Here is a 24,129-nt window from a genome sequence, read left to right as displayed (position 1 = left end):
AATGTCCTATAATTCTCCTACTAGTATGGGTACTCCAGTTCAAGTTCAAAACGAGCTTTATTTGATTTTAGGCATTAAAGTCATAAAAGCAGACAGTTAAAACATCATCTCACATCTAAAAATTCATTTAACAGTAACTATTTCTTTGCATATCATCTCTGTATCTCTCATATATTTTGCTAGTATGGGTACTCACAATTTTGGAAATGTGCAAATATCTACTTTTCCAAACTCTATATTTTGTTCCAATTTCAGAAATACATTGGTGTTTTTCATACCATTTTTTTCATGTATATATTTTCCCAAATTAATTGCTATATACCTGGTTCATAATAAAAAAACATTGCAAGACGCTGCTGTTATTGGCTCTGGGTTCGTCGGGTTCTTGATGAACCTACAAGTCTTATATATCTCCACTACCAGAAAGGTCCAGCGGATGTAACGGTATATTGCTTTCATACAGCTGTCATAATTGGAAGAAGTCACAGGTGAAAATGTTGGCACAAGTCGCAGTTTTTTTTTTTTTACAACTAGTTTTCAATTTTTCCTACATTCAACTGTTAGTTTCTATAAAGAAACCTTGGAGGATCTACACAAAAGACCCCTTTCTGAAGTCAGAATTGTGTCTACTTTCCTAAAATGTATAGTTTTCCAGGATCCATTATTGCTTTCATACCCATTTCTACCATTAACTGGAAGAAGGTTGAAAGCACCAAAAATAGCAAAAAGACAGGCTATGTCCTAGTAAAATGCCAAAACTGTGTAAAAAAAATGTTGGTTTTCTGACAAAAGTCTGCTTGTCCCTAAAAGCTGGGAAAATGGTAAGTTCCGCCCCACAAACCCTTTGTTGATACCATTTGCCTGGGAAAAAACAGACACTTTAATTTGCAGCACTTGTTTCCCCCCTCCCCCCAAAAAAACATTAGCTGTATTTTGGCTAATTTCTGGGTCCGCTCCAGGGGAATCCACAAACCCTGGGTACCTTTTAGAATTTCCATGATGTTGAAAGAAAAAGACGCACATTTGGCGTGGATACCTTATGTGGTCAAAAAGTTACAGGGGCCTAAGCACAAACTACCCCAAATAGTAAAAAAAAGGCTTAGCATAGGGGCGGGGGGAAAGGCCTAGAAGTGAAGGGGTTAATCCCATTGCCTGTTTTGCGCCTTAACACAGCGACAATATTGTTTCTACAGGTTGCTCCTTTTTGTAGCATGGGTTGGTTTTAGTTCATAACCTATACATAGTCTGCCATCTAGTGGATAGATTGAAAAAGTTCACTTGTTTCTATTTCAGCCCTATGTTGTCCTACTGTTTCTCCACTGGTTGTGTAATTGCTTGCTCCGCAGGTAGCTCTAGAAAAAGCACCCCTGAGTAATCGGTGTCAGTTTTAATCTTTCTAAAAATGTTGGAGCGTCTACGCATGCTTATTCAACCCCTTATACATGTCACCCGCTGCCACGTAAAGTTTTTTGTTTGTTCCACCTCGTTGACAGGACACAGAGGTGGGCTGTCCCCTATTGCGTTCCTCAATCTCCTTTTCCTCCAAGTGGCACATTTCTCTTTGTTTTGTGAATTGATTGGCTGCAATGATCTACCCCCGGATGCTGCGCATGCCGTTTACAAAAGTCTTCAAATAATGCACCAAGCAATCCTTGGCGGCTGACTCCCACAAGGCCTGTGTCGAAGAAAGCATCATCTGAGTTGTTTGTGTTTTCTGCAATTAAATGTATTCAAGATCGCCGAGGATTCATCATATGTCGATGTCCAGCAGTCCAAACATGGATGTCCGAGTACCAAATCCTGGAGTAGCGAAAGTGACCTCACACAACACCCTTTGACCTCAATTACATCACAGGACATAAGACCTGTGACCCTGACCGTAACTTGGATGACATTACAATAATTTACAGTGCTGTAGTTCCATGGTAATTTCATAGTTAATTTAGTAGCTCAAGACAGATAAGTGTCTATTTTAGATACCACCTACATTTTTGTTGGGGTGCTGACTTTATATAGCAAGGGAACATTACTCATTTCAGTTTGTCTTACATGGATATATGTGCTAATTTGAACGGTGGAATTTAGTGCCACAAAACGCAGGACAAAGTTGGTACCCTAAATCATGTGTAGCACAACACGTCCTTTAATGGTTACCTCGACTAGAAATGCATTAAGAAAAGAAAAAGTTAAAACAAAAAGCATTTGCAATGCAATCGGTCTCGCCTTTGGGACCTTATATGTATTTAGCTATGCAGAACATTAGTCTGGGTGCTGAAACATCTACTGTTCTTTAACATGGAAAGAAAGTAAGCATCAAACTGCGTGACACGCCAGGTATGGGGACACATGGAGAGAAATATTGCCTTTCATCTGGAAATGGTATAGTCCAAAGCTCTGTTTTTAACATGAAAGCAGGGCCTTCGGTGGTCATATCACCGAAAATACAAAATTTTAAAAATCTATTATTGTTCAAGGGTGCTCATGGAAGACAATTTCTATGGACTGGAATCTAGAGAATGCTAAAGTGTTTCTGGTATCTTGCTGACCTTTGCTGGTCGTTTTCTACCAAGAAAGTTAAACAGAGGCATTTGCCAGAACAATTTAAAAAAGAAAGTCCCTCAGTAGAAAGCAATTCTGGTATGTTACTGACCTCTGCTGGTCGTTTTCTATCAAGACCGTTAAATAGAGGCAATTGAACAGAAAAAAAAAGTCCCCAAGCGGAAGCAGACAAGTCCTAGGGCTGATTTACAGAGCCCACAAAGTACATACACATATAAGTATATACTAAAGTATATATACCAATGTATATACAAGAGGTCTCGAATGCTCGACCTAAAAATTGTAGTAGTTAGTTCTTTGTCTAATAATTGATGTGGAGCATGGTACATAAGTTTACAACTGACTCTACCTCACTTGTGCTTGCCGGGAATTCACCAAGGTATTCCAGGTAGATGTGCACCCTTCAGAGGTGCAGAGATCTCTGCCAGGAGTATGGCGTCCTCCACATTTATAAATCACACTCGAGGGGTCTGATTGAGGCTGTTTCTGGGCGTACCAAGGCTCGGTTTGCCCTGGAAGTTTGTGAATCCCCACAAACTAGTATGTTTGTGCGCATTTGCAAACTCTTATCTTTTTCCTCCCATCCCAGTAAGGGTCTTATTTTTACTCTAGCCAACTGCTGCCATAAATCTCTTATGGTGCAGAGGGGAATCGATCCCCACCAGATTTTGTCGTGGGGTAGGCGAAGGGGTTACTCCACAGGGAATAGACTCCCCGTCAAGGGAAAAAAAACAAAGTGTGTATATACACAAATGAATCCATTTCCTCTATGCTGAGTTCTTGCAACAGAAAACTCTTTAAAGGGGAATGTATTGCAAACTGTGCTCTCCGATAATTTCCCAGGGAATCCACAGGGAAACCTGTGCCCGGTGCCACTACCGTACAATTCCAATCAGTATGTGTACGTTCCAAGTAGTAGTAAAGCTACACTCGGACATAGATTTAAAACTCCGAGTGTAGTTTCACTGCTTTTTTTTGTTTATTGCCCCCCCCATCTCCCTCCTGACCACTGATGCCAGGGTTTGCGGAGGCAGTGCCAGGGGTTGCAAGGGGAGTATTTGAGAGCACTAGTTGTATGTTTTTTTTTTAGCATATTACCATTAAAAATCAGTCACCACATTAGTATTTTCAGCATTCTTGTATTTTAAATGTTAGTCTTTAAGCATGCAATTTAAATACCCACCTGTGCTGTTTAAGCTCATTTGAATATTTCTGCACAAAAGTCTTCCAATTGTCTGAAGTTTGTCCAAAATTACTTAGTTGACATAAAACCTTTTTTTTGTGTGTGCTTTTTTTTTGTGGATTTGAAGCCTCTTGGCGTCGCATTTCATCCTGCTTCATTATATCTAAATCCTCATCAGTGCTGTTCAAGGACTTTAAGATTATGCAGGATTTAACAGTAGAACAAAACATCCGTTCTCCTGGAAATTTACTCAACCAGACCTAAACTTGACCCTTATTTAGGCTGTTACTTACTCTACTAGCCCGACTTCGCTACCACTTCAAAACTGTATGCAAGCAAAGGCCCGAACGGCACTGTAGAGCTAAGCATGTGGACGCACACACCGGAGTTGGGATAAATACCTCTCGTGGTTTTTAAGGGTCATGAGCTCAATCAGCCATAGTTGGCAGTCACAGGTTGATGGAGTCATTGCAATGAGAGGTTGAGTATGTCTCAAGTATTTCATTGTCAGGAGTTAGCTGGGTCTAACCTCTTACTACCAGTTATCTCAACAACCCAAAGCACTTAAGTCCTGCCAAAAGGGCTCTAAGAGTAATGCTTGCAAAGTTGATACATCTGGATAGTTTTTACCCCAGGGTACATCTGAAGACTTTTTGTTCTGTCCGTAGGAGGACAAGGCAGCCAGTTTATGCCCCCTTCAAAAATGATACAGTTTGATGGGAAATCCTCTTCTTGACAATTGTGGTTTAGGTACTTGAAGTGTGAATCGGGTGTAGAGACGGATATGCCCTTGCATGTGATTATGTCCACACCAGCCAGACTGCTACTTTTTCCACCCTTCCTAGACCTTTAGCACATATTGTTCTAGACAATAATCAAAATAAAAAACAGTAGGTATCTTGCAAGATGTTCAAGTTGTGTTACAGACCTAAAATTACTACTACTTAAAATCATGCCACATTTGCAGATTCACCCAAGAATACAGCCCAAGTTAACACCCACATTGCTAAGGGGCACTGATAACCATCTTTAAGCATGCATCCCTGATTGTAGGAACAATGACCTGTATACATTTTCCAAAAGCGAGCACTTGTTACTTGGGGACCAATGGCTAGGGAACATCGTTAAGGAAGGTTAACCCTTGTCCTCTGTGATTTCAAAAGTTGTCTCTAGAACTCTTAGAAAAAGAATCTGATTATTATATTACATACATTACATATTCTCTATGTTATTGTCAACATAGCCCAATTTCCTCTCTCGTTGGCTGGATTTTAAATCCTCACCAATCCTTTGTTGGTCTTAGTTTAGCTACATTGACAAAAGAAGCTTCCTAATCCAACTTTTTTGGTGATTTTGTTTCAACTCTCATCAGTCTGCAGGATGGTCCCAGGTTTCCCCTATGGAGTCTAACGCAGTTATTAACTATGACCAACAGATAGAGGTCCCCTTACTAGGACACCAAAGGTGTTATGAGGGCATGGAAATGACAAACGCTGACCGATTCAGTACGGTGTCATAACACAAATCCATTTGAAATATCAACGCAATAATTGATATTATCCTCTGGAATAAGATACTTCTTACCTACCACTTCCACTGTAATGGGCATACACTGAATGTATTCAAGGAGAGCACTGGTCCAAAAACCAAATCATATGGCAATCCAAATATATTTTGTGCACTGCCAGTAGATTACATGGATAAATGTAGATTTATGTATTTCCCGGCCACTCAAGCAAATAAAGCCATTGTATTTTTCTGCCATAATTTTTCTCTTGAATTCATGTGATTTGTTGGAACAACAATACTTTTGTTTTACAAGTGATGTTAATCTCCACAGTTCATGTTAAAATGATCAACCTGTGGTTGCTGTCCTCAGTGCTGACCCTTTTTTGTGAGTGTTTAATTTGTTTTTTTAGTTTAGAACCAAAAAAAACTATACTTTTGGGCTACTTTGTCTTCTGGAAGACTTGGGGCCAATCATGAGTTGACCAGTTATCGTGGGGTGATAAACCTGCAGTTGTAATTTCTAATAGTGTTTATTTAATCACATGGCTGTCTCCATGCAATTATGAGATCAGGCGCCGTAAAGCTTATTTCTCTAGATTTCAACAGTATCTTTTTTCAAGTGTTAACAGGAGTTTGTGGCTATAACAGGATTACCATTTAACTTGTGATCATCCTACTAGATCTATAACTCCCTATCATCTTATCAAAACCATTACCTCTGCATAGCTCTGGTGCCCAGAATGCATAGACTGGACTCCGTATAATAACCACAGCAGATGAAGTAATGACCGTGAAGCATGAATGTCGAAATTCTAGTGACCTCGCTTTTAAATAAAGTTTATACTGGCACCATTCTATTAACAAATGGTATATTTTACCACCCTTACCCCAGGTCCCCATAAGGGTGTAATCACACCATTTATTAGTTTGCTGTTCAGTTATAACCCCATGTTTCTACTTAAATTTACCCATTTACTTTTTTTATGTTCTGGCTTGACAGCACAACTATTGCCAGACAATTATGTGAGATTCACTATAGAGGGACATTGGCTCTGCCCACAAGTTGGGAGCCAGGCGTACATGTTTGATGAGGCAGAAGTTGTGTTCTTCCAAAAACAAAGTGCTTGCCTCCAGCCAGCTGTGATAATTTTGTTGATTTATCCAGCTGCCTGAGCTTGAACTTTCAGGGGCACGTACATGAAATTGTAAAGCTATTAAAGTGTCTTAATAACTAGAAAATGTATTTTGTTTTTTTGCGGCGTCAGCACAGATGGAAGGAAGGCAGTCATTAACCTACATGGATTTTTAGGTCTGGCTCGACAGTGCAACTGTCACCTGACCATTTAGCCTGCTCCAATATTATTCTACAGTACTTTGCTTCCACACACATATCTACCCTTTCCCATGATATCTACTTGTAATGCTTTATATTACCATACAACAGTCTTTACCTATTGGCATTGCCGATGCTTGTCTTACATGTATTTTTGCTACATTTTAGGATACCATGGCAAAACGAAATACAGTTATAGGTACCCCATTCTGGATGGCTCCGGAAGTGATCCAAGAAATTGGTTATAACTGTGTGGCTGATATCTGGTCTCTGGGAATTACGGCTATAGAAATGGCAGAAGGAAAGCCACCGTATTCTGAGATTCATCCAATGAGGGTAAGAATCTTTCCTTTGGGGTGTCTCAATATGCATTAATTATTACAATACCTGCCCATTCTGCTATAACTTGCGTTTAGTTCAGGAGCACACCGTCCTGCCTTACATAGTTTCCGAAACGTAATTCCAGTGCTTTGAAATATTATTGTACATTATAATAAATAATTGTGCACAGGGCTCACAGTGCAAGTTGCCTGGGGGGAGATAAGTAGGCCAGCTCAGGGAAAAGTTAACTTGGCCGAAGCAGGGACAAAGAGCTGTTGGTAACTTTCCACCATGAAGACAGATCTGTTTTTCTTAATATTTATTATGCCCTAGTGATATCTATTACAAATCAGCCCTGTATGTTTACCGGTATCACTTGGGGTTCATTTATTTAATGGGTAAAATGTAGTTTTCATTATGGTTTTCAACTTGTGTCACTACAGTGGTGTTAAAACTGCATCCAAACCACAACACAACAGCTTTAGCTGGAGACATAGATTTTAGTTTTACAAGCGGGTAGTGTCAGTGCTTGACCATAAAAATAGAAGTGCAGGTACTTGGTACCAGAGTACCTGCCTGTTTCTGAGAAGTGCCAATACTCTATAATTAAAATTATTGCATGTCTCTTGAATTGCCGGTACTGTCCCTCTAAAAATAAAAAAGTGCTAGTTTGCCGTACCGGACAGTATCGGCCCATTTTAAGCACTGGGTAGTGTGTATATACATTATCTCTCACCTATGACTCTTAAATTTCACATCGCTGGTGCATTTCCTGGGTCCACTTATCATTGCTCTACTGGAAAGTGAAAGAATCCAATTGGGTGAAGCCAATTTTACAGTACATGTTTTAGGGGAAAAGCATTCCCACTGAGAAGCAGTGTCATCGCACACAGACTCTTAATACCAGCAAAACCAGCAGAAATAATTGGAAGGACTAATGCAAATATATATCAGTCTTTATTCCAACTCTTTCACAGGTGGCAAGGGGAGATGAGATGAGCCTGTGCGATAGGCAGTGTCTACGGATGAGATTGCTAAACCATAGTTATATTTGTTCTCAGCATAGTCTACTTCATGGTGTGAAACAGACACATTCTGAAAGGCAGTGGTGGTCGGAATGAGTTCCTGGTGTAGCTTTCTTCCCCTTCCCATAAGGTAGATGGAATGGAGACAGGACCTAGGAGGAAGACGTACTAGAAAGGCAGATTTGGGTCTCTTAGAAGAGAAAGCCGAAGACCTTGTCATATCAACAGAGTCTTATCAATCAATCAATCAATGACACTTATAGAGCGCGCTACATACCCGTAGGGTCTCAAGGCGCTGGGGGGGGGGGGGGGGGGTGCCGCTACTGCTCGAACAGCCAGGTCTTCAGCTTCTTCCTGAAGGAGAGGTGGTCTTGGGTCAGGCGCAGGTCGGTCGGGAGGGAGTTCCAGGTCTTGGCGGCCAGGTAGGAGAAGGACCTTCCTCCTGTAGTCGCTCTTCGGATGCGGGGGACGGCGGCGAGGGCGTGGTTGGCTGATCGGAGGTGGCGTTTGGGAGCGTAGAAGTTGATCCGGCTGTTGAGGTAGCTCGGGCCTTGGTCGTGTAGGGCTTTGTGTGCGTGGGTGAGGAGGCGGAAGGTGATTCTTTTGTTGACGGGGAGCCAGTGAAGGTCTCTCAGGTGTCCGGTGATGTGGCTGGTTCGTGGGATGTCGAGGATGAGTCTGGCTGAGGCGTTCTGGATCCGCTGGAGTCTCTTCTGGATCTTGGCGGTGGTGCCGGCGTAGAGGGCGTTGCCGTAGTCCAGTCGGCTGGTGACGAGGGCCTGGGTGACGGTCTTCCTGGTCTCGGTGGGGATCCACCAGAAGATCTTCCGTAGCATGCGTATGATGTTGAAGCACGCCGAGGAGACGTTGTTGACTTGCCTGGTCATGGAGAGGGAGGAGTCCAGGATGAAGCCCAGGTTGCGTGCATGGTCTGTCGGTTTGGGTGCGGTGCCCAGGGCGGGAGGCCACCAGGAGTCGTCCCAGGCGGAGGGTGAAGAGCCTAGGATGAGGACCTCCGTCTTGTCAGAGTTCAGTTTCAGGCGGCTGGTCGTCATCCACTCGGCTACCTCTTTCATCCCTTCGTGCAGGTTGGCTCTGGCGGAGGCGGGGTCGTTGGTCAGGGAGAGGATCAGCTGGGTGTCGTCGGCGTAGGAGATTATGCTGAGGTTGTGTTTGCGTACGATGGCCGCGAGGGGGCTCATGTAGACGTTGAAGAGGGTGGGGCTCAGAGATGATCCTTGAGGGACGCCGCAGATGACTTTGGAGGCCTCTGACTTGTACGGTGGTAGGCGGACTCTCTGTGTTCTTCCGTCGAGGAAGGAGATGATCCATTCCAGCGCCTTGTCCTGGATTCCGATGTTGCTGAGGCGCTGTACTAGGGTGCGGTGGCAGACCGTGTCGAATGCCGCGGAGAGGTCTAGGAGGATGAGGGCCGCTGTATCTCCGTTGTCCATCAGGGCTCGGATGTCATCGGTGGCGGCGATGAGGGCGGTCTCGGTGCTGTGATTGGCTCGGAAGCCGGACTGTGAGGGGTCGAGGGATCCGTTCGTCTCGAGGAAGGCGGCCATCTGCTTGTTGACGGTCTTCTCGATGACTTTCGCAGGAAACGGGAGGAGCGAGATGGGGCGGTAGTTCTTGAGTTCGGTGGGGTCCGCTGTTGGTTTCTTGAGTAGAGCGCTGAGTTCGGCGTGTTTCCAGCTCTCAGGGAAGGTGGCGGTGTCGAAGGATGTGTTGATGATGTCTCGCAGGTGGGGTGCGATGACAGCGTCGGCCTTGTTGAAGACGTGGTGAGGGCAGGGGTCGGTCGGTGATCCGGAGTGGATGGAGTTCATCGTGCGGATGGTGTCTTCGGTGCTGATCGGGGTCCAGGCGTGGAGGGTGGTGGTGGGGGGTGGTTGTTCGGTCATGGTGTGCGTTGGTTGGTTGTTGAAGCTGTTGTGTATGTCCGCGATCTTGTTGTGGAAGTATGAAGCGAGGGAGTTGCAGAGGTCTTGCGATGGGGTGATGTCGTTGTTTCCTGCGCTGGGGTTGGAGAGCTCTTTCACGATGTTGAAGAGTTCCTTGCTGTTGTGTGCGTTGTCCAACCGATCCTTGAATGCTGTTTTCTTGGCGGCGCGGATCAGCTGGTGGTGCTTCCGGGTGGCAAGCTTGAAGGGCCATAACTCGCTTTCCTCTTCACACTGGAGCCTGTACCAGCTGCTGGACTCCTGTCTTATATAAACACCCAGACCATGATAAAGAGACCACAATCACCCCTCAGATGATACAAAACCTATATGCACAATGAAGACTTGTTTAAAAAAAAATGTGGAATACAAAACTGTGATGGGTGAAGTGCCTAAATTAGTATCGCTCACTGGTAATTACTTTGGGTAGCATTCAAGCTACCATGCCTCCTCGGACAGAAACCAAACATGTACAGATCAGTCTAGGTTCTGCTAAAATAGGTACAGTCAAGTCTGAATTGCCAGCCAATGTCCACTCTTAAGGGCAGTACAAGTAATCCCAGACTGTCTAAGCCTATTTAGGGCTCATTCATACAGTGCAGCATGAGTCCTATGGCACAGTGAGCACTGGACCCATATCTTGGCATACATGTCTCACTTAGGGTGTCGCATTGAGGAATACAAAAATGTTATTGTGGAAGGCTTGAATTTCGACTTCTGGTAATTACTTGGGCCTGAATCCCAGTCCATTGTTCTGTTGCTCACCGTGCCACCTCAGACAGAAACCAGCCATATGTAACTCAACCTTTGTCCATTCAGTGCAGTCCTCATTGCTAGGCCATGACCCATATGAAAGGCAGCCCATGCTACCCGCTCATGTTGGTTTTGTATATGGCTGCTTTAGGTTAGCGCTGGAGACAACACTTCCCATTCTCCAGTATTAGGGGTGTCTTTCATAGATTCACATGCCTGAATCATTCCCCGTCGTCGGAGTGGGAGTCCCACGGTACATAAAAAAGCAATAATATGCCATAAATATGTAGTAATACTAATAGAAAATGAACCAGGAAGTAAAGCAGCCAATGCTACAGAAGGCAAAAAACTTCCACATCTATGACTCTCATAGTCATTATGTATAGTCCAAACTACAGCCAATCAGGCGCCAGCACCCACCAGAATGTTCTCCCCAGAGGCTCAGGCTCTCAGATTTTCTACCGCACATCGTGTGAAAGGGAGTCTCCCTGAGCTCTGCTCAGTTTCTTACTTCTAACTTCATTTGTTTCTAATTTTAAGGATGTCTTCTAAGAAATCTCTCTTTAGAGCCTGTGATTGCTGTGGTAAGCTTCGGCTTTTTGAAAAAGATCCACATAAAAAGTGTATCTATTGTCTGTACCCAGATCACCAGGCCTCTGACTGTAAGATCTGCAGAACCATGCCTCAAAAGACTCTCGGGGATAGAGAGGGTCGTTTACTTCTGTGGTTGAAAAGGCTTAAGGATTCTTCTAATCCTGCTTCTGAGGTAGACAGCATTACCTCTGGTTCTACTTCAGCCTCTAGGAAGAGGCCTGCGCCTGAAGGAATGTCCTCTCCTAAGGCTAAGGTGACTAAAAAACAACCACCTGCTAGGGGACTGGATAAGCCTTCAACATCCAAGACTGTCCCCACAACCAAGGGCACGGAAAGCGCTTCTGTTTCTAAAAAAGGGGACAATCATCAAGTTTCCCCAATCATCTGAGAAGAATTTACCACAGACCTCATCTCCACCTACTGCGATGTCCTCTTCAGCTTCCTCGTCGACGAGAACGACGACTACAGTGACATCGACTGTAACATTTTCCTCTCCTAAACCTGGTATGGTTATGTCATCGTCGACGGCGTCTCCAACTATGGTATTTGTGTCTGTGAGGCCTGTATCGTCGACGTCCGTCGTCGACGCCTCGTCATCGACACCTCTAAAGGCTTTACCGCCGACGAAAAAGACTCCGTCGGCGAGCTCGTCGTCGGGCTCCACGCCGTCGACGAAGAGTGTTCCGTCGACGAAGGGTGTTCCGTCGACGAAGGGTGTTCCGTCGACGAACGGTGTCCCATCGACGAAGGGTGTTCCGTCGACGAACGGTGTCCCGTCGACGAAGGGTGTCCCGTCGACGAAGGGTGTCCCGTCGACGACGGGTGTCTCGTCGACGACGGGTGTCTCGTCGACGACGGGTGTCTCGTCGACGAAGAGTGTCTCGTCGACGAAGAGTGTCTCGTCGACGAAGAGTGTCTCGTCGACGAAGAGTGTCTCGTCGACGAAGAGTGTCTCGTCGACGAAGAGTGTCTCGTCGATGAAGAGTGTCTCGTCGATGAAGAGTGTCTCGTCGATGAAGAGTGTCTCGTCGACGAAGAGTGTCCTGTCGACGACAAAACCATCGGAAGGGAATCCTCCGACGCCGCCGCAGTTGTCATCATGCATGGCACTACAGGTTTGGTCTCCGTCTACGGTGTTTTTAACACCACGACAAGCATCGGGGCAAATACGTGAAACAGCAATGCAGCTTTCACCCCTTTGTATTTCACCTCAAAAGGTGTCTTCTGAAGTGCCAGACCAACTTTTGGACACTGAAAGTGAGGATGAGATGGTTCAGAATACTTTTGGACAAGCTACTAGTCCATCGGAGTTGCATATTAAACTTCAAGAGGAGGAATGTGATTCTCAATCTCCTGTTAATGTATCGACACCAGTGAGTAACCCTGTTGCTCAAGTGCCTATGGCTTTGCTATCCAACTTACAATTTATGCTGGACGATTACTATAGGAGGTTCCCACCATCAGAATCAGCAGGTTCTGGACCGGCAACTCCAACTTCGGAAGCACCTCCAACCGTGCTCCCACCGGTGTGTCCGTCTTCACACCCACAACCTACTCAGGAAGGAGATCCGCAATCTTCGGAAGATGAAGACCAAAGGGAAGAAGGAGAAGTGGATGATTTATCGGAGTGGGATGACTATCAAGTACAATCTCCTTCAACATCTCCTCAGACTGCGTCGGCCTCCCCTCCGGTGGATGTAGCGAGTTTTCACTTATTGATGAAGCGTGCAACCGAACGCTTTCATATAAAGATGGAACAAACGCAACAAGAATGTTTCTTATACGATTTCAAGGATCAGCCCAGACGACAAATAAAAACAATACCCATCGTTGATTTCATCTGGAAGGAAGGTATTAAGGTGATGTCAACGCCGGCTTCCATTCCTCCGGTCTTGCCACGCATTGATAAAAAGTATAAAGTTCCCGAAAAATCGCCTGCATGTCTAATTGGACTGGCAAAACTTGACTCAGTAATTGTCCAGGCTGCTCAGAAGAGAGCCAGAAATTCATCCTCTGCAGTTACGCCGCCGCCGGATAGGGATGGCAGACGCCTAGACTCAATTGGAAAACGCGTTTCCACCATGGCTGCAACAACTGTTCGTGCTGCCAATGCATTGGCCATCTTAGGTCGGTACGACCGCCAAATGTGGTCTGACATCGCACCATTTATCGATCTCCTCCCTGAGCAATCCAAGGCTGAAGCACTCCAAATTCTTCAAGAAGGTCAAAGGATCTCTGAAGAGATTATCGATTCAGCTGTAGATGTCGCATCTACGGGATTTCGACAATTAGCAGGAGCCACTGTCCTGCGTAGACAGGGATGGTTACATTCAACTTCTTTCAGGCAAGAGGTCCAAAACAGAGTTTTAGACATGCCATTTGATGGCGAATATTTATTCGGCCCCAAAGTGGAGGAAGCATTACAAATAATTAAAAAGGATACTGAAACAGCCAGATCCTTGGGCACTCTACAATTCCGCAAGCCGCCCTTTCGAGGAGCGAGAGGACGAGGAACGTCCTTGAATAGAGGTGGATACCAACAACAATCCACATACCGACAAAGTAACCAGCACTATCAGACACAGCGCTACCAGTCTTATGGGCAGAAAAGATCACAATACACCCCGAACAGGGGTAAGACTAATTACCGCGGCAAAGACAAGCGACAATGAAACTTTTCACCTGCCACCACCATCTTTCCACCCTCACAAAAGACTTGGCGGAAGAATATCGAAATTTTACTCCAACTGGCAGTCTATAACAACAGACAAATGGGTCCTGGCTATTGTGGCCAGGGGCCATGCCCTAGAATTCGAAAAATTCCCTCCAAATGAACCGCCAAAAGGACCGCCTCCAGCTCACCTGAAGGAGCTGCTTACCCAAATCAAAATGATGATACAAAAAGGAGTGATCGAGAACGTTCCTCAGAGGATTAGGATTTTACTCCAGGTTCTTCCTGATAAGGAAGAAGAACGGGGAGTGGCGCCCGATACTCGGTCTTCGCGCTTTAAACAAATATCTAAGGAAATTAACGTTCCGGATGTTATCTCTTCAGGAAATATTGCATCTTCTAGCAGCAGGAGATTGCATGGTCACTTTAGATCTCCAGGATGCATATTTCCACATCCCCATCCTACCTCGTCACAGGAAATTCCTTCGCTTCAGGGTGGCTGGCAGGGACTACCAGTTCAAGGTCCTTCCTTTTGGACTGCGGTCAGCTCCAAGAGTATTTACAAAAGTGTTAGCTCCAGTGGCTGCGCACCTCCGGCTGGAGGGAATACAAATTTTCCCATATCTGGACGACTGCCTTATAAAGGCCAGTTCTCACGAAACCGTTCAACGTCACCTTCAACAGTGTCTACACCTGTTTCAATCTCTAGGCCTGACAATCAATTTCAGCAAATCCCAAATGCAATCGTCTCAAAGAAGAGCATTCTTAGGAGCGATTCTGGACACTCAAAAACTCAGAGCTTTCGTCTCCAAGAAAAGACAAATAAAAATAAGTCGGCTAGCACAAGATCTCATGCAAAGACAGTCAGTTTCAGTCCGACTGTACAAGTCTTTTCTAGGGATGGCATCGGCTTGTATTCCATTACTTCCAAATTGCCAGCTTTGAATGAGGCCGCTTCAGGAGGAACTAACCTTACAGTGGCAGCAGGTTTCAGGCACTTTCGAGGACCTCATTCAAATCACACCACTCATGAAGAAGTCTCTTCTCTGGTGGACACAGAGGTGTCACCTGAGTCAGGGTTGTGCGTTCCTTCAAGAAGCACCAAGTCTAACCATCACTACAGATGCATCCCTCGAGGGCTGGGGGGCTCATCTACAAGGCCTCACGATCAGCGGCAAATGGTCTGCGCAACAGAAACTGTGGCACATCAACCGTTTAGAACTGAGAGCCATTTTTCTTGCACTCAAGGCGTTTTGTGCCATCATTCAGGACACCAATGTGTTGATACGAACAGACAACACAACAAGCATGCACTACGTCAACAAGCAGGGGGGGACTCGATCTCTTCTCCTGTCTCAAGAGGCGCAGGATTTATGGACATGGGCTCTTCACCACAATATACATTTGCAAGCAGTGCTTGTTCCGGGGACAGAAAACGTCCTAGCGGACGCACTCAGCAGAACAACGATCACCACCCACGAATGGGAGCTTCACCAGGAGACAGTGGAACACATATTTCATCATTGGGGTTGACCAGACCTAGATCTATTTGCGACAAGTACCAACAGCAAATGCCAGAGCTTCGCAAGCTGGCACCCCCACAAGAATTCTCTGGGGAATGCGTTCTCCATCAATTGGTCTCTGACGTTTGCGTACGCTTTCCCACCGATTCCACTAGTCCCCAAGGTTCTGCGGAAGATGAAGAAGGAACCTTGCCGACTCATCCTGATTGCGCCCAGATGGCCGCGCCAGTATTGGTTTACAGAGCTCCTCCTACTGTCAGAGAGCAAGCCAATTCAGTTACATCCAATCCCGAACTTGCTCAGCATTCAGGAAGGACAAGTCTTCCATCCGGACCCAGCATCTCTGAGATTAGCCGCCTGGCTCTTGAACACCGTGAGTTCGCACACCTGAACATCCCGGAAGACTGTAAAGAGGTGTTGGCCAAGGCTAGAGCGCCCGCTACCATCAAGACGTACAGTCTGAAATGGAAGCGCTTCTGTATCTGGTGCCGTTCAGCAGGGGTTCACCCTTTTTTAGCAAAACCTGAGGAAATTCTTCCTTTTTTCTTGCAGTTAGCACGAACAGGTCTGTCTCATGCTACTTTAAAGGTGTTTCTGGCTGCAATATCCAGATATCGACAGGATGGGTCCAATTCTCTGTACTCAGCAAGGATTATCCAACAGTTCTTTAGAGGCCTCTTTAGAATGTTCCCTCCTGTACGCCGTCTGCCTCCTTCGTGGCATCTGAATGTGGTCCTAGGTCAACTCATGCGTCACCCATTCGAGCCCATCCATAAAGCCGACTTGAAGTATCTTTCGTGGAAAGTATCACTGCTCTTAGCCTTAACATCCGCCAGGAGGGTTAGTGATATCCAAGCTTTCACTGTGCATCATCCTTTCCTGCAATTCACAAGTGATTCTGTGATACTTCGCACAAATCCTAAATACATTCCGAAAGTACCTTCGGATTTCCATCTGAACGAATCTATTGTTCTTAAGTCGTTCTTTCCAGACCCGCAAACACCTGCGGAAAGAGCTTTACACTCGCTTGACATTAAAAGATGTCTTAAATTCTATCTACAAAGAACGTCTACTGTACGCACTTCTGACCAGTTGTTCATTACCTACGGTACGATTCGTAAGGGGCAGTCAGTTTCAAAACAGACTATTGCAAGATGGATATCTGCTGCCATTGCCTTTTGCCATGCACAGGCTGGGAGACCTTTACCATCTGCGCCCCGAGCACACTCTACAAGAGCGGTCTCCTCATCTACGGCCTTATTTGCTGGAGTCCCTCTTCAGCAGATCTGCAAAGCGGCTACTTGGGGTAGTCGCCATACCTTTACCAGACATTACTGTCTAGAGTCAATCAGCGAGGCTGATACTTCTGTGGGTCGAGCTGTTCTACGGAATCTGTTTCATTAAGGTGAACCTCTGTTTCCCACCTCCTTGTTTTCTGCTGTCAGACGCTTCTTATGTTATGTTTTCACATATTTCCATGATTGCATTATGTTATGCTTTATACTATATGTGTATTTTCACTTTGCACTGTTATTTGCATTACTAACTGACAAGCTTGGCGTTATGGGCGTCTGTTCAGCAAGGATATGTACTGCTAGCTACTCTGATTCAGGCATGTGAATCTATGAAAGACACCCCTAATACTGGAGAAGAACAATAGTTACTTACCTGTAATCTGTGGTACTCCAGTATTGGTGTCTTTCATAGATTCACATGCAACCCGCCCACCTCCCCTCAGAGGCTTTTTAGGCTATTATGGTTTACCTTCACTCCTTGCGAGAAAATCTGAGAGCCTGAGCCTCTGGGGAGAACATTCTGGTGGGTGCTGGCGCCTGATTGGCTGTAGTTTGGACTATACATAATGACTATGAGAGTCATAGATGTCGAAGTTTTTTGCCTTCTGTAGCATTGGCTGCTTTACTTCCTGGTTCATTTTCTATTATTATTACTACATATTTATGGAATATTATTGCTTTTTTATGTACCGTGGGACTCCCACTCCGACGACGGGGAATGATTCAGGCATGTGAATCTATGAAAGACACCAATACTGGAGAACCACAGATTACTGGTAAGTAACTATTGTTCATATCTCTCGAAAGCAGTGAGGAATCCTTAAATGCAGTAAGTAAATAATTCTTTTTAAAATATTGGAGACAGATTCTCACCTTGCAGTTGCTGAAGCAGGATATTTATTGGCGGAATCCCCTGACCTTTGGAGGTGCCCCTACGTGGCCCCTCATAGAACTCCCACTTTTTCCACTACTATATTTTTGTCAGTGATTCACTTCTGTTCTGCGAATGTGCCCAGAGTCTTCAAATGCTTTCATAGTGGTAAAAGTGTGCACTGCTGGCCTCAACAGTTGCTCAACTGCGGCAATGCTGTTCTTGCGGGAGTGCCATGTTCTGCACTTAACCACCTTAAAGCCATCCTCCATGTCGGTGCCAGACTTTTGTCATCCAGAAGGAAATTTGACAACATTACCGCCATCATCCCTTTAAATTGGCTGATGGTTGAGGCTAAAATTTAAGCACAATCAGGGATTTTTAACCTTAGACCTCTGCGTCTTAACATGTAATCCTAGCTCTCCAACTTCCTCAACTTATCTGGTGGCCAAACATGGCTCAGGAGTGAGAACAGTCTACTTCTGAAAAGCTCGAGATTCAACACACACTTAGTACCAGGTCTTAACCAGAGGTGACACGTCATTCTGGAATTCGCTTAAAATGAACCAAAAACCTTACTTCTTTCCTTACAACGCATATGAAAACCCATCGTCAGGCTTTACCAAAGGCAGGATCACTGACTGCTCTCTTCCACCACACTCTGTTTGTCCCCTGTTTTCAGCTACCAACATCTCTTGTTGTCCTAGCTTTTTAATGTTGAATGTTTAAATTACCAATTTGATTTGTTTTCCTAGTGTATCCGCATACTATTCTTGTTCCTCTGCGCTATTCAAAGCGGTTAAATAAAAATTCACTCACTGATATGTCCGTGCCAGTCGCTGAGTTGCTGCTACACTGACTCTCGCATTTGGCTCAAGCTCTTTGAAGTGGTAACTTTTGATCAAATTGTAGAGAGACAGCGATTACAAACACAAATGTCAATTTTATTAGGAAGCATTATAGCGCAGTATAGCCGATCTACAGATCCTGTTTCATTAGTTCTATAAGTGTACAGAATAATTTGAGTTTACCTTCACCATTGGTTGTTTTCGCCCAATTTCCTGTATGCTTCAAATTTGATTCTGATTGCATTTTCCAGTCAACAGTTAAATGTCACATTTCATTTTACATAACAGTGAATAGGTCCCTCGAGCAGGGGATGCCAAGAAAACAGAGTCTGAAACCACACATTACTATTAAAAAGAAGTAGACATAAATCCATCCTTAACTACCACTTCTCATTTCTGTTGTCTTGGCATCTTCAATGAAAACCTGTACACAGACATCTGTCTTAGAAGAGGGGTAGTTATAGTTAATTAGCAAGTAAAGGCATATATCCTGTAAAAGGAATACATGCATGTTAGCCTGGCCTGTAGGCTGCAGCCACTAAAAAAGTCAAAATATGAGACATGGGAAAAGGATTATGTTATGCAGTTGCATAATTTAGTATTGAGGACAACCAGATGACTCCAGTATGAGCCATAGTACCGGGTTTAACAAGAGGGAAGGAATCTGAGAATACACCTGATTTTATGTCTCTGCAATCTGCCTGGGGATGTGGGAGTTACCATTGAAGCTGAGTTGAGCTCTGAAAATTTGGATGAAGTCGTACAGTTATAAAAGCGAAACCAGGTGTGATCTCAGTGGAAGGAAACAGAACACTGAAATAGCATAATGGAATATGCTTAAGCAGCCTATAATGGTTCTTCAAGATGTGGACTAAATACCATAAGGCATTTGTGTGATAATATTTGAAATTATTCTCCACCCAGTTGAAAGATTCATGCTGAAGTCCATTCTGAAGTTCACCATATTAAATACTGTTTCTGCTCTAGAGATTATATTTTGACCCAGGTTTGGGAAAGACCAGTTATTTGGAATAAAGTTCATTATTCATTTCTGGTCTAGACATGTCAAGCTGAAATATTCTGGTGTCTTCTGCTTTGTTTATTGTTGATATTTTCACCAGAAACCACTAAAAGATGCTGTCTAACCTAAGTGGCCTCCGCCACTTCAGATTTGAGAAAGCCACTATTTTTACCTGCAGCAAAGAAATCTTTTTGCTGATCTCCGAATCATACTCGCCACAATTTCAGCCAAGCTGTGCAGCACTTCATCCAACCATGCATACCACTTACAATTAATGTGCTCTGTATACAATCTGACACTCTGGACCATAGTCAACCACGTACGCACTTAACACTAACCCTCTAGCTACATACCCTCAACCACGTTCTAGATTATACCCTCCCTACCCACCTTTAGTCAACAACTCGCGGCCTTTAGAGTTTTTCTATAAATAAGCTAAATATTTTCCCTCCACAATGCACAACCCCAGCTGAGCTCTGCTGGACTCCACCCATCCTCCACACACCTTCAGTTTTGTTCACAATACCTTCACTGGCACCCGTCAAATCCTCCGTCATTTTCATCTTTTTCTTTGTCACTTGTCTTTACTTCAGGTAGGCACAGGGATAGACTATTTGTGCAATTAGTGGTGGGAGGAGCTGCCTGTCAGAAAGTAATTTGCGAGGTGTGGCTATCTACAGAACGAAGAAAAGTGGACTGGAGGAACTATACATGAATCTCACAGAAGAGGAGGAAGGATTTTACTTTTTCTGTATTGCTCAAGCTGGTGTCTATGAGCAGGTGCAAGTGGCAGATTGCATGTGCATCTTCCCTTTCACAAAGAAATGAGCAAGGGAGCACTCAAAGGACTGGGTAGTAGCACACAGTGACAAAATTGCTTCAATCCAAGTCTGAACCTCAATTCTCTTCACTCATGCAAATCCTAACAAACATGGATAGTCAAGAAGACCGACCAGCCTACTAGCAGTGGCACATCTGAGAGTTAGACATGCAATTTAGAAGATGGGTCTTCAAAGCCACTGCTGAGTTCTAGTCATACTGTTAATTGAGAAGCATTAGAAATTTCAGGCAGAAATTTCCAATCCGAGAAACAGCTTGAAGCAACGATTGAGATTTTATTGCTGGTAGGTAAGGTATTGTATCTATATAGATTTAACGTCAGAAGTGCATAGGAGAAAATGTGAAATGGGTATTGCATGAAAACCAAGACTTGCCCTGGTGTTTATGCAAGCGAAATATTGCTCAGTCCCTGTTCCCCCGTCTTTGTAGAATTGTATTCTGTAAGTAAAGTTGCCAACACCAGCTCACATAATGAATAATTTTAAGTCTTTCAGGAGGGTAAGTATATGTGTTGGATCGAAAGGGTGCGGGCAGAGGATCAGAGGCTGTTAAATATTAAGTGGCCGTTTTTTCCACGTCTTCATCTAGCGTCAGTCTAGTCGGGTAGCTGGAAAAGGAAGGGATCTTTGTAGGTTCTGCCTGATTACTTTTTACAGATTTCTGGTGCCCTAGCAATTCAAAATTATGGATATGTCCAGCCATTCAGAGTTGGTTCTCCTTGCCATCCCAGACTCACTGCAACGGGTTGGATCATTGTCAAACGTCAAATTGAAGTTACGTCTTGACGCATACTAGAATTCAAGGGTAATGAATGTAAGTTCATTCTTTTTATCTTTTTGGTAACCCTTGCATGTGCTTCTCTTAAATGTGCTTGTTTGTTGCAATATCTACATGAATTATTTATTATTGTGCTCACTGAATTTTATAAGCCGCAACATGTTGAGTCTGATAATTTGTTTCCATTTTTGTCCAACATTAGGCAATTTTTATGATACCTACAAATCCCCCACCAACATTTCGGAAACCAGAGCTTTGGTCGCCTGATTTTAAAGATTTTGTGACTCAATGTCTTGTGAAAAACCCCGAACAAAGAGCAACAGCAACTCAACTTTTACAGGTATTGTTGTGTTGATGTGGAACCCCATATAAATAAGGACAATAATGTTCAAGGTCCCTGTTATCTTTCAAGTGTTGTGTATAACGCAGGATTTCCAAATTAAGATATAGTCTTTGCAAATTACTTGTTTGTTCTTCCTTATTCGTTAAATACTTAGTACTGGTATGGTTTGATATGTGTTACACATGAACATTACAGAGAGAAATAACACGCTGCACAAAACAGAAGAGAATGACTAGAAGAAATGAACCATAGACTTAGTAAATTTAAATGGGTAAATGTATATATTTTTGACTCAATGGTATACTGTAGGACATCTATTATACTTAATATAAGTCACCTAGTTTTCGCAATTTCTACAGGGACTTGGGAACTCTTGAAAATTGGGCAATGACTATAGCAAGTGTTTCCTATTTCGTCTGGAACCTCAGGGACTTTGTGCAACTGGAAACTCACTCACACCAATTGCCTGCAGTTTCCTCATGAGGTTTGATTCTTATATTTCTAAGATGGGCAATCAAGGACTACAGTAGAGATTGATGTAAGATTTAAAATCTCAGATGCATCCAATACATAAATGACATTCAATAATTGAATTTTCCAGAAAGTGCTATTTTTATGTGCACTTATTTAAGAATGGGATATTTGGTCACTTGATGTGCAGTTGTCTAGTAAAATATTGTCACAGTTTAAAATGTTTCTGGTCAGCGCAGAGAACCTGGCTATCAGTAGTTGTTGCTCAGTCTCAGTTGGCCTCTTCCCAACCCCTGGAGTTTGTTAAAAAGACAATTTTCTCTAAGAGTATGGATCAGCTGTCCTCAGCACGAGTCATGCCCTAAACATGGGGGCCCTAATCGCCTATGGTAAAAGTAGGTAAACTTTTTGTTGAGCTCCCATCTCCTGTTGAGTAAAGTTCACTGCTATGGAGCCATAGTGTCACTTCAGAGTGAACCCCTGCCAAGGCTTCTTGACGTGCATCTCTTGAGCAGGAATACCTACAGATATGGTTGGAACCAATGACATCTAGAGCAGTGTGTCACAGAGTTACTACACATGGGTCTTTCAGTAGTACAGATTACTCTGGAAAGCTTTAGAAAACCTGTATGTCACCATCTCAGAACATAGTGGGCTCAACAACTTGTGGTTGATAAAGGAGATCATGTTAGACACACTGTGAAAGCCATTTTGGATGTATAGAAAATAGCATTCCAAGTGAGTGGCTGCCTCAGTTGATTTTTTTCAATACTAGCATAGTTCTACAAGCAATGGCAAAGCCAATAGCGGAGGGCATCTTGTGGAGTGAAATCCTCAGCAGAGCTCCATTTCAGGTGGGACAGGAGAAGGAGGAATGCAGAGTTATTGGAGACACAGGGGAGCAGAGGATGCTTTAGTGTGGGGATAGTGGTGTGACTGGTAATGCGAAAGTGTAAATGCAAGAGACATATAGGAAAAATCAGGACATGCACACCCAAATTACAAATGGTATTAAAAAAAGAAAGCAGAAGAAAAACGTTCCCTATGTCTGCCCAGGAAGGATATATGCAACCAATCAAAAAATCATTGTGAAACCTAACAGCTACCATGGGCTGTGCACTAGACTTTGAATAAAAGCCATTGAATCAGAAGCAGAGAAAAGAAATGGACAAGAAATCCATCCAGTTATTAACAAGGGGCAACCCAAAACTCACTCCAAGTATATATTAAAGTATTGGGTACTCCTCTACCTGTAGTAAGACCACTTCAGGCAGCCCAGTAGCTATAGTGCAGAATACTTGCTTGGGAAGATATCGTCTATTCTGCTAAGGAACGCATATTTTTTTTGTATTGTTTCTTTCCATCACAACGATTGAATGCCTTTCTGTTTTGAAGCTTCTGAAACTGCATGTTTTAGTCTATTAGCAAAACACAGCATGTTATAATTACTTAATAATACAAGTTAATATAGTGAATTTAAGCTAATGAAAAAACTTAACCAGTTGTAGGTCTTTTATTATCCCAAGGAAATTAATGCACCTATTTTTTTGTATTGCTTAAAGCATCCTTTTGTTAAAAATGCAAAAGGAGTAGCAATTTTGAAAGACTTGATTAATGAAGCAATGGAAGTCAAGTTAAAGCGGGTTGAAGAAAAGCATGAAGTAGATCAAGATGAAGAAAATTCTGTGAGTAACAAAAAGAACACAATTCAAACTATTTTCAGTCAAACTCTCCACTTTTTAAATGTGTAAAGTGTTTCTTATATCTGTGTATTACCTGTCCATCACTTATATTTGGTGAGTGGACATCACTTGTTTGTCATTTTTCCAGTTATAAACACACCTCTCCAAGAAAAACATAGTATTCTCCTGCATTTACAGGTTAAGATATTTGCATATTGTAGGATGTTCTGTAGAAACTACTCACAGGATGCTGGGCTACTTATTTTCTCCACTCAGGACTCTATTCCTTCAAGGAAAGTGTAGGAGCCATTACTTTGATTAGAAATAATTATAATGTAACCCCCTGTTTGCATCCCCAGATTTACTACTTGCCAATCTACTTACTCCTTCTTTGTCCGACGCAGTATAGATGTTGATGTTGTTTATAGTAAATGGCACAATGGCTCTCAGTTTCACATCAGAGTGAATATCCTCGACCTGAAATGTTGACAAAGAGTGGGTAGCTTCGAAATGGCTGTGTACCTTATTACAAAGTAGACAATTACTGGGCACATCTTTAGTTTC

At 43.6% G+C, this 24,129-nt stretch overlaps 1 protein-coding gene across 1 annotated transcript in view; it reads left to right on the top strand.

Annotated features, from left to right (window-relative positions):
- The window catches only part of STK4 (serine/threonine kinase 4), a 254,462-nt gene that overhangs the window by 109,959 nt on the left and 120,374 nt on the right, over positions 1–24,129 (top strand). The window contains exons 6-8 of the mRNA XM_078651917.1: positions 6,753–6,920; positions 21,272–21,409; positions 23,446–23,568. Of these exons, the coding sequence (XP_078508043.1) occupies positions 6,753–6,920; positions 21,272–21,409; positions 23,446–23,568 (429 nt within the window). The remainder of the gene's footprint in view (positions 1–6,752; positions 6,921–21,271; positions 21,410–23,445; positions 23,569–24,129) is intronic.

Source organism: Lissotriton helveticus, chromosome 7 (assembly GCF_964261635.1).
Source record: "Lissotriton helveticus chromosome 7, aLisHel1.1, whole genome shotgun sequence".
NCBI classification, from domain to species: Eukaryota; Metazoa; Chordata; class Amphibia; order Caudata; family Salamandridae; genus Lissotriton; species Lissotriton helveticus.
The sequence above is the reverse complement of the archived record's forward strand: the minus strand, read 5'-3'. Positions and strand labels throughout refer to the sequence as shown.